Genomic DNA, 16,500 nt, shown 5'->3' with positions numbered 1-16,500 from the left:
AAGTAGACAGCATGGATATTTTCAAAGACATTTAATTAGACTGCTACAGACATGGCAAGGGATAAAAAAGAAACACTATGATAAAATCCCGGAATGGTTATCCACAGTGGAGGCACAAATTTACCTAAACGCATTAGGCATTAGTAAAATGAAAAGATATAAAAATTTGTTAAATAATCAAGGGCAACTAAAAACAAGACAGGAATTAAAAGAACAGGGTACAGACATTGATTGGTGGCCTTATATGCAAATAAAATCCAGATACAAGACAGATTTGATACAACTGGGATTCCAAAAGGAAGCATATGAATTAGACAAAATTCTTCAAGGTACAGAAGACAAATTGATTTTAAAAATCTACAATTATTTATTAAGATACAAATTGGAAGAAGAGGTAGTCAAAGAAAACATGATAACTTTGGTGAAAAATTTCAGTAATAATATTGAATTACATAAGTGGGAGAAATTATGGAATACAAATTACAAACTAACAATGTCTGTACCCTATAAAGAAAATATGTATGAAATGTTTTATAGGTGGCACTTGCCACCAGCTATATTGGCAAAGATGTTTCCCAACACTTCACCACTATATTGAAAATGTAAACAACAAAAGGGAACATATTATCATATGTGGTGGTCCTGTCATAAAGCGAAACAATATTGGCAAAAAATTAAGGTACAAATAGAAGAAATTATAAATCAATATATAGAAATGAGGCCGGAAACATTTTTACTAGGAATAATTCCAGGGTCATATGAAAAAGAAATACAGTATTTAATTATCCACATAGTTTACAGTAGCACAAATAGTCTACGCACAGAACTGGAAAAATAACAATAAACCGTCAGAAGATAATGTAATTAGAAAAATCATGGAATGTGCGGAAATGGATAAGCTTACGAAGGAGATACAAGAAAAAGAGGAAACAGAATATTATCTAGCCTAGGAGAGGTGGTATAAGTGATTGGAGGAAAAGGGGTGGGGGAAAGGACAAGGAAAGATTAAATAATGTCTAAATTAGGAGTAGAAATATAAGAACAAATAGAAAGAAACAAAAATTGTGGAAAGGAAATTGGGTACACATTTATATATAAGTATATATGTAAATAAAACGATTAGAATAATATAATATAGTGATATATATATGATATATTAGAAATATATGTATAAAAGATACATTAGGATAAGAGGAAGAAAATGTATAAGTATTGATCAACGACGCAAAACTATTGAAAAGAAGAAAGTGTTAGTATTTATTTTTTGTTTTTTTAAAAAAAAATCTGTTTAATAAAAATTATTTTTTAAAAAAAAGAATTCACAGTCTCCTGGTTTATAGGCTAACACCTTAACCATTACATTAAACAACCTTTCCAGTTTAACAATTGTTAATTTTGGTTGATTTTGGATGCTGCAGAGATTGCTTGAATGATTTATTAATAAAAGTTTTCTTAAATATCTTTCTAATGCCTATAAAGAGTGTCTTAAAAAATTTTAAATGAACCTGTTTGGTCAGCATCACAAGTAATTTTGCTAATTGATAGTATTATAATAATTTCATTTTTCTTTTGCTAACTCTTAGTTTCCAATGTTTATACTGTGAAAAAATATTTGGGGATAAGAACAAACTCAAGGACCACATGAGGAAGAAGCAACATCGTAAAATCAATGCTAAAAACCAAGAATATGACAGATTTTATATTATTAATTATTTGGTGAGTTGTATGTATACATATATATATATATGTTTTCTGAGGTTTTCGCGTGTGTTTGTATGTAGGTCTTTGGTTATTCGGGTTTTCTCCCGCGTAAAATTGGAAGTGTCTTGGCGACGTGTCAACGAAGTCTCATTCGTCATCTTCAGGCTTCAGCTTCGTGCTTCTTGCTCCCAGAAGCACGAAGCTGAAGCCTGAAGATGACGAATGAGACTTCGTCGAAACGTCGTCAAGACACTTCCAATTTTACGGGGAGAAAACCCGAATAACCAAAGACCTACATACACACACACACACACACACATATATATAATTTATATTTCCTTTTAATTATACTGAATTAATACCAAATTGCATTTTAGATCAACAATAAAATACCAACTATTAATGTGCTTCATGCACAGACAGGTGATCATTTAATTGGGTTCAATCAAATGACTCAATTTTTGACCAACTAAAAGTGGCTATTATTGGCTGTTAATTTGGGGCTACAGAATCAATTGTAAGGTTACAAAATCAACTGTAGAATTAACAGTTGATATAATTTAAATTGGTATAATTTAAGAACACCCTGTGCCTTTAAATGGTAAAAGAAATAGCTACAAAATTGTAGTAATAACATAGACCATAAAAGCTACTGTGAAGCAATTATGGAACTCAGAACTCTATTATAATGCTGTAAAATCATATCAGATTATAATTTTTAGAATTTTTTTTAGAAAAATAAGTATCAATTTTAAAATAACTATATAGTATATTAAAATAAGATATAAGTTATTCTGTGTTATCTGTAGCACACCATAACTGTTGGGGATTGAGAATTTTACAGGCGATTATTTCTCTTTATATGGATTATTCAGAATTAAAGCACTTTTTGCTTGTTGACAGTTACCTTTACCTTAGAATTTATGTCAAGAAATCCTTCCAACTTAATGGTTAGTTGATTAATTGCTTGGCAGCCTTAGGTGGTTGAGATACACTTATATAAATATCCTCAGATTGCAAGCCTTCGTAGTTAATACAATGTATTACAATTTTTTATTTCAGAATTCTTGCAAATAATTAAGCAATATTTTAAGTTGTTTAGAAAAAAATATAGTAGGCATACAAAACATGTGCTATGTTCCAATCTTCATGGTAATTTGGGAGTCTTAGATCTGAACTCATGAAATTAAGAGGTAATTGGACTGAATATAAATACTTTGCCATTTCACAATTTTAGGCAATACAGATTCCTCCTGCATTAAATCACATGTTTTAAATTGGCAATAAAAGGCCAAGCTTTTGTCACAATGTCCAAAGATCACATAGTAGCTATGTACTGGGGTGGGTGGGTGTTGGTTTTTCTTTTTCTTTTGTTTTTTGCTTTTTGCTGGATTACTTGCAGTACCTAGAGAAATCCGAGTAAAAATCCCCAGTGATAAAACTGAAAGTCAGGAAAGTCCTATACCACCAAATTATTTGTATCTTGTTCATTCTGAAGAACAGGTAATCCTCGAGTTATAACAGTTCATTTTGTGGCTGTTTGAAGTTATGCGATAACTCCCCCAAGTATTCACAAAAAGTCCCAAAATTACGAATATTGCAGCACCGCAGCACTCATTCGCCCTTACAAACAACCGCAGAGGGACTGCAACATTCACCCTATTCCCCCCTGCTTGCGAAAATTGCTACAGCGTAAATCTGCAGTCCAGCGGTTCGAAAAAACCCATCTTCGGGTGAAGAAGAGGAGATGAGTTGCAGGGTAGAGGTAGAACTTCCCCAAAACCCCTGGAGAAAAACCAGGGGTTTGAAGGGTTAAGTTCCCTCCAGCAACCCGAAGCGCTCCAGCTCCGAGGATTTTTCTGCCTTGGCGAATTTAATCACCACGACCAAACTCCGAGATCTATTTTGGATAATAAAGGATTATACCGGACAGAACAAAAGTGGGAGAATGTCACGCAAGTAGCTAATCCAATTCCCCGTTACTTTGTATCAAGCTTGAAAAAAAGTAAGAAAATGGTGGCTAGTTGTTAACAAGATAACGAGTGGAAAGTGAAAGTGACAGAACTTTTACTGCTTGCTGTCTGCCGCTGATAGAAACTGCTTGCTGTCTTTTATTTTTACTTCTTGCTGCCTGCCACTGATAAAATCTATGGGAGATTTTTAAATATTGCTATAAAAGACTGCATTTTTAGGAGGTTTAGAAGTTTTAAAGTGAACATTAAGTTGGAAATTTTTTTTACAGAAAATGGTAGCTAAACAATTAAGACAACTGTAACAAAGAGTTCTGGAATTTCTTCAGCTCATACAGCAGATACTAAATCATTAAACTTGGAGGCGTTACAAGAGAATTTGAAGGATTTTATACAAGAAAAAGTTAAAATAATAACAGATGAGATGTCTGAAATGAAAGAGCAGATGTTAGAAATCCAAGCTGGAAATAAAGAAGTGAAGGAAGGATTTGTGATTGCAGTACAAAGTCTGGCAACAAATGTGATTTTGTTAGAAGAAGAGGTTGAGGAAATTAAGCAATTTAACTCAAAATTGGAAAATAAAATGGAAGAATTTCAAAGTAAAATGGAAAAAGCAGATGATGAAATAGTTTTGATACAATATAGGGCTATGGAACTTGCTTTAAGAATCCGTGGCTTAAAGGAAAATAAACGAGAATTTAAAGGAATTTTTTTTCTGAAGCATTTGCTGAGATATTAGCAGCTTGACCAGCAGATGTGGATAAGACCCACCACTGCTGTGTCATCCGCATACTTCACAATGTGATTCGTAGCAGATTTGGCACAGCAGTTATAGGTCATCAAGTTGAACAATAGCAGATTCAAGACATAGCCCTGTGGGGAACCTGTACTCAAGGAGATAGAGTTGGGAACTTTTCTTCCAACTTGCAGAAACTGGGGACTATCAATGAGAAAATCAAATATCCAGTTACATAAAGGAATATTAAAAACTAATAGGCCCAGTTTGTTCACCAAATGCTAAGAAATGATTGTGTTGAATGCTGAACTAAAATCAACTCATTTGCACATGAGTATTCTCCTCCAGGTGCGCCAAGCTAAGATGAAGCACACAGGAAAGTGCATAATCTATAGAGTGGTACTTCTGATAAGTAAACTGTAAGAAGTCAAATGTAGGGGGAAGGCATGAAACCATATAATCTCTCAAAATACTTCATCATAATGGAAGTGAGTGCAACTGGAGGGTAATCATTAAGGCATGAATTTGTTTTTTGAGCACTGGTACAAAGGTTGCAGCAGTGGTGGGATTCATATTTTTTTAACAACTGATTCTATGGTGTGGCTTATTTTGGGGCATGTCTCGGTCATCATGTGACTGGGTGGGCGTGGCTAACTGGTCATGTGAACGGGTGGCCACGGCTATGTACCTAGGACTACTCAGAGAGCTGAAAAAGTCATTTCTGACAAGTCCTCAAACTTTTAACTGGTCCTCGCACTTATGACCATCCTCACATTTATGCCCGTTGCCGCATTCTTAACAACTATGTCACTCATTTCACAACTGCTTCTCTTCACCATGGTTACAAGATAGGGCACAAAACAAAATTTTGTGAAGAAAGTCGTAAGTACGAGGACCAGTCAAAAATAACTTTTTCAGCCCTCTCAGTAGTCCCTATGCACATAGGGATTATCCAGAGGGATGAAAAAAGTGATTTCTGACAGGTCCTCACACCTTTGATCAGTCCTTGCACTTATGACCGGTCATCATTTATGCCCGTTGCAGCATTTTTAACAACCATGCCACTCATTTCACAACTGCCATGCTTCATGTGACCGGGTGGGCCTGGCCAGGTGGTCATGTGACATCACTTCTATGCCCTAATGACAGTTTGCTGCCACGGTTGTAAGTGTGAAAAACAATCATAAGTCACTTTTTTCAATGCCATTGTAACTGTTGTAAATCAAGGATTACCTGTACAAAAATACAAAAAGCTTCTTTGCTTGCAAAAAGCTGCCCTAAATACCAATCATTAGACTAGAAATACCTGCAAACTGGAGTTACAAATCAGGCAGGGTGCCAGAGCACTTTGAGGAATTAAAATAGTTAAAATGCAATGATAACTATCAGCAGCCAACTCTTGCTCATAAAGTGAAACCCTTTAGCAAAGAGTTCATTTAAGCTCTCCAGAATGAAGCAAAGGAGCAAACAGAGTATCTGTTGCTTGTTAAACCAATTACCAGAACAAATAGACACAAGAACTAGTCAGATTTCAGAAGCTGCTTCTTTTCAGAGATTAACTTTTTTTTCTTCCAAACAAAGCTGAATAGGGAAAATTATGTCATCACTAAACACAGGATTAAATATCACCAAGTACAGAATTAAACTTCACCAAAAACCAGTTTTAGACCAAAAGTCAGAAAGGGTATGTAAACTCACTTTTGACTGTCAGTCTTTCTAGCTAACCAATAAGCCTTGCTGAATGTCACTCATCTTGGTTCCTTGTCATTAAAAGCTTCTGCTTCATTATTCAATTATTTCTTCAAAGTGCTGATCATTGCATCCTGGCTGAAAGAACTCCAACAGGGGAGTATTTCCTCCCAACAGCGGTGTAAAAAGCTTAAAACAACCCTTCCCCTTTAAGAAAGTCAAGGAAAAAAACCTCCAGAACTACCGCCAAGAATGTAATAAGGGTTAACAGAGAGACAGTTTCTGTAAGCAGGGCAATAAAGATTAGGCTAGGAAACAACACCAGAAAGTTGTAATTCCTTACAGGATTAACCCTGTAAAGTGGAAAAAAACAAAAGGAGATTTCTTCTTCTTTTTTTGAATTTTTTTTTATTTTTAATACAAACAAACATAAAAATATGCATCCAAATATTGTGTTTCGATGGGTTGGTTACAAGTCTTTTGTGCAATTTCAACATATGTATGTCATTGATTTATCTAATCTTACATTTTATCATCCAATATATATCCAAATGTTTTCATCAAGATCTAAAATGGACAGCTAACATCAAAAACATCATCAAAAAAGGACAACAAAGAATGTTCTTTCTGCGCCAACTCAGTAAGATCAAAGTGCCCAAGGAGCTGCTGATTCAGTTCTACAGAGGAATTATTGAGTCTGTCATTTGCACCTCTATAACTGTCTGGTTCGGTTCTGCAACCCAACAAGAAAGACACAGACTTCAGAGGATAATTAGAACTGCAGAAAAAATAATTGCTACCAACCTGCCTTCCATTGAGGACCTGTATACTGCACGAATCAAGAAGAGGGCCGTGAAAATATTTACAGATCCCTCACATCCAAGACATAAACTGTTTCAACTCCTACCCTCAAAACGACGCTATAGAGCACTGCACACCAGAACAACTAGGCACAAGAACAGTTTTTCCCCAAAGGCCATCACTCTGCTAAACAAATAATTCCCTCAACACTGTCAAACTATTTACTAAATCTGCACTACTATTAATCTTCTCATCGTTCCCATCACCAATCTCTTTCCACTTATGACTGTATGACTGTAACTTTGTTGCTGGCAATCCTTATGATTTATATTGATATACTGACCATCATTTGTGTTGTAAATGTTGTACCTTGATGAATGTATCTTTTCTTTTATGTACACTGAGAGCATATGCACCAAGACAAATTCCTTGTGTGTCCAATCACACTTGGCCAATAAAAATTCTATTCTATTCTATTCTATTCTATTCTATTCTATTCTATTCTATTCTATTCTATTCTATTCTATTCTATTCTATCAATTGATCCTTTAATTAACTATAGTATTTTGTTCTCTCATTTCATGTATTCTAAATCAATATTTTATCTTATTACATCATTTATTCCATAATCTTAAATCAATTGTATCATTCAGTAAATCTTCCCTTGTAAGAAACTCCAATCTTTTCTAGCCATTGATAAAATAAATCCCATATCTTTTATTGCTTATCTTCCTGTTCTCTAATTTCAAAGGTCAATTTTCTCATTTCTGCACATTCCATTATTTTCTTACTAATTTTATCTTGCGATGGTAGTTTCTCATTTTTCCAGTTCTTAACAAATACAATCCTAACTGCTGTTACTACATTCGCAATCAAGTATCTTAATTCTCTATTATAAGTTTCAGATATAATCTCCAATTTTTTTTATTGGAGACTTCTGGTTTAAAGTCTATATGTTTTTTTATCATTTTTTCCAGCCATGTGTAGATTTTAGTCCAATATCTTTTAGCTTCTGCACATGTCTACCACATATTGTAATAAGAACCAGGTATCTGATGACATTTCCATCATTTTTCTGATTTATTCTTGAACATTTTGGCTATTCTTGTCAGGGGTAAATGCCACCTGTAAAACATCTTATACAAATTCTCTTTATACGCAGTAGACATTGTCATCTTAAAAGGAGATTTCTTTAACTATTGGTTCTTTGAACTGCTTAACTATTTAACAACCGGTTCTACCAAACCAGTGCGAACTGGTAAAATCCCACCACTGGACTGCAGTCTTAAAACATGATGGAACCTTGGCCTGATGCAACGAGAGATTGAAGATGTCTGTGAGAACAGTGGCCAGCTGGTCAGCACACTCCTTAAGTACTTAAGTGCCCAGAAATATTATCAGGACTCATAGCTTTTTTTTTTTTTGTAAACAAGTTTTAATAACATTTTTCTTTCATCATACATATTTTATGAACACTGTTGTCTGGATCACATCTTATACATCTTATATATATATATATATTAATTTGTATAATCTATTTCAATCTTCCCGCTTTTTTCATATTCATCCCTTTTATATAATTCTTTATCACAAATTCATCATTTTTCACCATATCTTGTTATTTCATCTCCTCCCCCCCCAATACATTTTACATATTTCCAATTTCGGCCATAATATTCTTTTTCCATATTTCTTTATCTTATCTTAATCTCTTCTCATAATACATATACAGTATCACTATCCGCCCTTTAATTCCTAGTTTCTTACAATAACATCAATTAATTATCTTATTTCTCCTTTTGCAGAATATATTTCTCAAAATCCCCATCCCACTTTTTACACAATATACAACATCATATTCAATTCTTACATTGAAAACCTTTAACTTAACTGACCATCCACATCTTATCATAATCTCTTCTTAATACATAATACATAAACAGTATCACTATCCATCCTTAATTCCTAATTTCTTACAATAACATCAATTAATTGTCTCATTTCTTCATTTACAGCATATATATTTTAAAATCCCCATCCCACTTTAACATTTAAATTTTGTCTCTTAATTTAACTTGTCTTAATAATTAAACCTTATTGCCATTTCATATTTCATCTGCTATTCTGTTTTGCTATAAGCAATATACATCATCATATTCACTTCTTACATTAAAACCCTTTAACTTAATTGACCGTCCACACTTAATATTAATACAGTTCCCTTAAATCTACTCATATATACCTTATTTTCCTTCCTACTTTCCACTATTTCACCCCTCTTTAACCATTTTCTCTTGGTCTCTCCAAAATTCTGCTTCTTAATAATTTCCTTTTTTCATCCCATTTTTTTAACGCCGTCTTTTTCTTTTTTTTCTTTTTGTATTTATTATATCTTTTCTCCTGAATCTTTTTTCTCACTTTTAGATATATTACTCACGTAATTCTCCCCAAGCCTTCTCCTAATCTCTTTCCACTATTTCCTTCTTTTCCTCTTGATTGATTCTTTTGGGGGGAATATTCTCCCCATCCACTCTTTTTTTGGCACTGTTAATCTCAGTAAAATCATCTAACTGCTTTTTGCATTCAATTCCTTTTCCTTCAATATTATTTTCTTGCTCCTCATTTATGCTCTCTTTTTCCTGTTCTGTGTGTCCCACAAAATTTCTGACTTTTTATTACCCTTTAGTGATTCACACATGTTTTTAAACATCTCAATTAATTCCTCACACAGCCAAAACTCCATATTGTCAATTTAAAAAATGGTTAAAGCTTTTGATTTATATTTAATTAAAATTTTAAAGTCCATATAGTCTTTTTTTAGTTCCAAATAGTATCCAATTCAAATATTTATCCAATCCACTCCAAGTTAAAGCTTTGTTATCTTCCACAACTGTTGAGAGTCAAAACCAAGCAGTTCAGTAAAACAGATACTCCTTAAAAGTTCTCACAGTTTCCGAATTATCTTTTATTAGTCAAGGTCACAGCTGTTATTTTCTCTTCTATCTTCCAATCAATATTGCAGTACTCTTTCTCCCCCAGCAGATGTCTTTCTCAAATACACAATATTCTCAGATCAACTAAGTATCAAAGTTGTCAAAATATTTTAAATCCACATAGAGTGCTTTTCCTCGGATTTCTTTTTCTTTTATTATTTTTAGTTTCTCCAAGTCCAATTTTAAATCCAGTTATAAAATTTTCTTTCTTGAGCTTTGGTATTTTAACCATTCTCTTTGTTCTTCTTCAAATGTCAACGCTATCAAAAATATTTTTAATCCACATAAAAAGTACTTTCCCTTGTGTTTCTTTTTCTTTTATTATTTTTAATTTCTCCAAATCCAATTTTAAATCCAGTTGTAAAATTTTCTTTCTTGAGCTTTGGTATTTTAATCCCCTCTTTGTTCTCCCTCCATTAACTTTCCCAAGTGCCAATTAGCCGCTCATTTCCTCTCCGGGACACCTTTTAAAGTTATTTAAAAATTTGTTTTTTACCTGTGAGTTGGTCAATCACTCACCCAGTACCAGCACACTGTTCAGACACCGCTCCTGCAAAAAAAACCTAGTCCAGTTGCCCCAGCTTCAGAGCAGTCATTTTTCAATGGCTGCCACCCCCACCACTGGTTCAAAGAGCAGCCTCCGACCTTTCAAGGAACTTGCCTGTTCCTCTTGGTTGTCCAAGGCACCTCTCCTTCTTCACCATCCCTACAGGACGGTTCTAGTCTGAAGACCCCCCAACAGCGGCTGTATTTTCGTTGGAGCCTGCTACTTTTCCAGCCGGTCTTATGACAACACTTCTGGTGTTTCCAGGACCCATAGCTTTTTGAGTGTTGACTTTTCACAGGACCTTCCAAACGGCAGTTGTATCAAACCTGAGCACATGTTCATCAGGAAAGGGAACAGCCTTCCTTGCTGGAATGTTGTTTGCAGCCTCAAACTATCCAAAAAACGTTTAGTTTGTTTAAAAAAATCTGTGTCACTGTTACATGTCAGGGAAGATGCCTTATAGTCAGTAATAACTCAAATACTTTGCCACATACATCTAGAGTCCATAGGATCTTGAAAGAAATTCTGTACTTTCTGACTATAGGCTTGCTTTGCTGTTTTTAATAGCAGGCCTCAAATCAGCTCTTGCTATGGTACATGCTGCCATATTGCTGATTTGAAAGCAGTGTTTCCCACTTTCAACATCATACGCTCCTCCTGAGACATCCAAGGTTTCTCATTTGCTCCCATAACTAATAGTCCTAACACTGACATTTTCCATATACATTTGAACATAAGCAGACACAGTAGAAGCATACTCATTCACATCAGAATGTTGTCTATTCATTGCAGCCTCTTTAAATATGTTCTAATTTGTTCGCACAAAGCAATCTTATAGAGCTCCCATAGCTCCTGCCATCTACACTTTCACTTGTTTTCTAATTGGTCTCTCTCTCTCTAATTAACAAAGGCTTATATGCTGGCATAAGCTTCACAGAGAGATGCCAAAGGAGATCTGAGGAACCAAAATGATAGTGATGTGCAGCCTTAAATGCTTTCTTGATGTTAGAGTAAGCTAAATCCAGGGTATCCCCACCTCTAATAGTAAAGTCCACATATTGATGGAAATTAGGGAAGGCTGCTTTAAAGTCAGTCTAATTGAAATTCCCTACCACAGTGAAAACTCCTTCTGGATGGATAGTTTGCAAGTCATTGATAGTGCTATAAAGAGCACTCAGGCTTCATTCTTTTTGGCAGCTGGGGGTGGGGGAGTATAGACAGCTATGATTAGGATGACTGTGAATTCTCTTGGCAAATAAAAGGATCTACATTGCTACCCATCTCTCTCCCTTTCTCCAATGCATGATGGGTTTCCACTTGGGAAACCAGGCTAACCCTAATATCATAGCTTCTGCCATCTTTGGGGCAACCACGAATCAAATGGTCTCTTGGTGAGTTCCTAACTTTAGATGCACCAATTCTGTTAGGTAGGAGGTGGATGAGCCCCCTACAATGGAGCCATCAACCTGCTCGACTTTCATAAGTGGGTGTAGTTTTCTCACTTGCAATCCCAACTTCCGCACTGTTTGCAGGCTGACTAAGCATTGAGTGCACCCTGAATCTGTTAGGGCTTTTGTGACCCCCTTTGCCCCAAATGAGGTACTATGATCTCCACTTGGGCTGACGGGTATATCCTTCTCACTTAACATGACCTGATCTCACTTACTGTCTTCCCTTTGCTGTCGCTCTCATAGAGGTTCAGCTGGGGATCCTCCTCAGTCAGAGCTCTCTCCCTTTCATTGCTGGGGGGGAGAACTCTGCGACCTGGCATGCTACTTGCGACTTCTTCCCCCATTTGGCCAACTTCCTCAGTTTTGCTGGGCTCATAGCCCTTGGGGTTGATGGGCACTGGTACGGGCAGGCTGCCACTCTGTCCCTCTTGGCCACATAATAAGCATAAACTCGGTCTGTGCCTCGGGGGTTCAGGAGGGACAGAGGCTCCTATGGTCATCTCACCCCATGGGGAAAGGGCCAGGGCTGTGCGCCAAAACCACCGCCAGTTGCACTTGAGGCTGCCCAGCAATTCTGTGCAGTTGGGCTGCTGCCCGTTGGGGTCCAGTGGTGCCTTGCCCTGAAGCCAGTGGGGCTTGGCTGCTCCCAACACTACGACTCCCCCCATCCTCAGCCGGTATTGAGACAATGGAAGTGGGAGAGTTGCAGAGGGTTGACTGGATCCTGCTCTGGAAGATTGGGCTATCTGCCATGCCGATTCTGCTCCCTGCAACTCATTCTGACAAACCTCTCTCTCTCAGCTGTTTGACTGATGGGCTGTGGCAGGCTGCCAGGTACCTCCACTCCACTGGCTCTTCCCACTTCACTGCTCTTTTCTCTCTTCATCTTTTGCCTCGGGTGAATGCAGCTCCAGGAGGAAGCAGAGGGAACTCAGTTTTGGACCCCTTTGGCACCACACCTCACCATGGCTTCCCTTGCTTGCCTGACGGAGTCCCCCAGCTACCATGGCCTACTCCCATGCTATTGGCTGTTCGGTTTTCTCCACTTATCCCTTCAAACCGCAGGGAGACGGGACCAATACGGTAGTTCCGTCCCAGGTGCCCGATGGACCCAGAGAGGTTCCTGACGGAGCTTGGGCCATTCCCTGAGGATCTTGCCCACGGCACGGCTGAAGAACTAGTCGCGGCTTGGGAACTGGGGCTCTTGACCGTGTTGTGCCTTTGCGGCCTCTGACCCGGCGTAGGTCTCAACCAGCTCCTTGGTTTCTGAGGAGCTAAGGGAGATAAAACGCCGGAGAAGACGCCTAGAGAGTGTCTGGAGATCCAGCCATTTGGAAGTTGATTGGACACTAGTTAGGTCTTTTAGTAGGACCTACCTAGTGGCACTGAGGGAAGCGAGGCGTTTTTATGTCTCCTCCCTCATTGCGTCGGCAGATAACCGCCCGGCCGCCCTGTTTCGGGTGACCCGCTCCCTTCTTCAATGGGGTGCGGTATGACCTGTTACAAGGGTGTGCCGAGGAGTTTAGTGGTTATCTATATGATAAAATCGCTCAGCTTCGGGATGGTTTGGATCAAAATTGGGTGGATCCAGGTGAGATGTCGGAGACCCGTCTTGTCGAGTCTGTTTGGGATGGATTTGATCCTGTGGCTCCCGAGGACATGGACAGGTTGCTGGGGAGGTTGAATGCCACCACATGTTTACTGGACCCGTGCCCCTCCTGGTTGGTGCTGGCCACAAAGGAGGTGACACGAGGCTGGCTCCGGGGGATTATAAATGCTTCTTTGTTGGAGGGGGTCGTCCTTGCCGCCTTGAAAGAGGCGGTAGTGAGACCCCTTCTCAAGAAGCCTTCCCTGGATCCGGCTGTTTTAGGAAATTATCGTCCGGTCTCCAACCTTCGCTTTGTGGCGAAGGTTGTAGAGTGTGGTGGCATGTCAATTACCCCGGTACCTGGAGGAAACTATCTATCTAGACCCGTTCCAGTCCGGCTTTCGGCCCGGATATAGCACGGAGACGGCTTTGGTCGCGTTGGTTGATGATCTCTGGAGGGCCAGGGATAGGGGTTATTCCTCTGCCCTGGTCCTATTAGACCTCTCAGCGGCTCTTGATACCATCGACCATGGTATCCTGCTGCACCGATTGGAGGGATTGGGAGTGGGAGGCACCGTTTATCGGTGGTTCTCCTCCTATCTCTCTGATCGGTCGCCGACGGTGTTGACGGGGGGGCAGAGGTCGACCCCAAGGCACCTCACTTGTGGGGTGCCACAGGGGTCGGTTCGCTCGCCCCTCCTGTTCAACATCTATATGAAGCCGCTGGGTGAGATCATCAGTGGCTTTGGGGTGAGGTACCATCTGTACGCTGATGACACTCAGCTGTACTTTTCCACCCAGGGCCACCCCAACGAAGCTATCGAAGTGCTGTCCCGGTGTCTGGAAGCCGTACGGGTCTGGATGGGGAGAAACAGGCTCAAGCTCAATCCCTCCAAGACGGAGTGGCTGTGGATGCCGGCACCCCGGTACAGTCAGTTGCAGTTGCGGCTGACTGTTGGGGGCGAGTTATTGGCCCCGATGGAAAGGGTGTGCAACTTGGGCGTTCTCCTGGATGGACGGCTGTCTTTTGAAGATCATTTGACGGCCGTCTCCAGGAGAGCTTTTTACCAGGTTCGCCTGGTCCGTCAGTTGCGCCCCTTCCTAGACCGGGATGCCCTATGCACGGTCACTCATGCGCTCGTGACATCTCGCTTGGATTACTGCAATGCTCTCTACATGGGGCTCCCCTTGAAGAGCATCCGGAGGCTTCAGTTGGTTCAGAATGCAGCTGCGCGGGTGATAGAGGGAGCCCCTCGTGGCTCCCATGTGACACCACTCCTGCTCAGACTGCACTGGCTACCTGTGGCCTTTCGGGTGCGCTTCAAGGTTTTGGTTACCATCTTTAAAGCACTCCATGACATAGGGCCGGGTTATTTACGGGACCGCCTACTGCCACCGATTGCCTCCCACCGACCCGTACGCTCTCACAGAGAGGGACTCCTTAGAGTGCCGTCCGCCAGGCAGTGCCGACTGGCGACACCCAGGGAAAGGGCCTTCTCTGTGGGGGCTCCCACCCTCTGGAACGAGCTTCCCCCAGGACTTCGCCAACTTCCTGACCTTCAAACCTTCCGCCGCGAGCTTAAGACACATCTATTTATTGTGCAGGGCTGGCCTAGGGTTTTAGTTTTAAATTTAGTTTTTAAATGGGGTTTTGTATCATTTTAACGATAGTTTTAAATCTGGCCTAATTTAATAAGTTTTTAAAATGTTGTTTTAACTTGTATTTATTCTTATGTTTTATTAGGCTGTAAACCGCCCTGAGTCCTTTGGGAGCTAGGGCGGTATAAAAATTTGAATAATAAATAAATAAATAAAATAAAACAAGTGACCACCGTTTGGGTGCTGAAATCCACTTGGCCTGCAGTCGGAGTCTCTCTCACCAGGCCCATCCCAGGCTTAGCCATCTGCTTTCCTTTACATTCTACACTGGACATCTTCTCCTGGGTCCTCACAGCTCTTCCGGAGGTAGCTGAACAGGCTGCAGGAGCTCAGGACTCCTTTGTCATTTTTAATTTTGGTAGATCTGGTTTAATGTCAACATTCTGACTGATTAACCCAACCAAAGCAAGCACGGCCGAGACGATCCAATCTCTTAATGCAAAACTCTATTGACTACATCATTTCGGCACAGATGAGGGCAAAACCAGATCTAGTTAATTCCTGCATAAACCCACATAATTAAAGTATAGATTCTCCCTCCCCCTATTAGACCAGGTCACACTGTCCAATTGCGTCTCATTGTATTGTTATGGGAAAAAGTGTTTGGTTCTGGCTCCTGCCGAAATGTCCTTGTGTCAGGCTACCTCTGATTATAGCTAAGAAAGAAAACACCTTGACTTCATTTGAATTAAAGACAAGTACTTTTACTAGCTACAGTCATGATGGCAGCGTATAAAGTTGGATCTGAGACAGAATAAGGCTAACACATCATATCCCCCCCAATTGTCCCTCCTCCTTCAGGAGGTCAGGCTGGTCTGGTCCAATGCCAACTCCTTCTCGGCCCCTCGTGGTAATCTTCTTCCACAGGTCTCTAGTTGTCAGTCATTCGAGGAATGCAGTTTCAGTTGGGAAAAACCCGCGTTATTCATCCTCAGCCGTTAATCCCCCCCCCACAAGGTTATGTCAGCCGACACTCATAATAGGCTCCCTTCCCCTACCCTGTACAGTGATATGATACATCTGATTCCTATAATTGTTAGATAATACAGCATAAACATTTCACATTCTATCTACTGCTATAAACTATTCAAAAGTATATGAAGATTAGAGCGGAGGCTGACATTCGGCCCTCCTGCAACAAGGACGTCAGTCCTAGAAAGGAAAAAAGAGAAGTTAGGGTTTGTCAGGATATTTTTATAGAATTGTGCTATCTTTTCAGAAGCCCGAACATCTTCTTTGTTTACCCATTCAGCTTGGGACAAGGGGAAGTGTTTCCAAGCAACGAGATATTGAATTCTATTTCTATGTTTCCGTGAATCTAATATTTCTTTAATTTCAAAATGCTGTTCTCCCTCTATGAGAATA

General features: G+C 39.4%; 1 protein-coding gene across 3 annotated transcripts in view; it reads left to right on the top strand.

Moving 5' to 3' along the window:
* The window catches only part of ZNF277 (zinc finger protein 277), a 128,862-nt gene that overhangs the window by 93,636 nt on the left and 18,726 nt on the right, over positions 1-16,500 (top strand). For all 3 annotated transcript variants that reach the window (XM_058189678.1, XM_058189677.1, XM_058189676.1), the window contains one exon: positions 1,584-1,716. In XM_058189678.1, the coding sequence (XP_058045661.1) occupies positions 1,584-1,716 (133 nt within the window). The remainder of the gene's footprint in view (positions 1-1,583; positions 1,717-16,500) is intronic.

Source organism: Ahaetulla prasina, chromosome 7 (assembly GCF_028640845.1).
Source record: "Ahaetulla prasina isolate Xishuangbanna chromosome 7, ASM2864084v1, whole genome shotgun sequence".
Lineage (NCBI taxonomy): Eukaryota > Metazoa > Chordata > Lepidosauria > Squamata > Colubridae > Ahaetulla > Ahaetulla prasina.
This window is presented reverse-complemented; position numbering and strand designations above follow the sequence as displayed.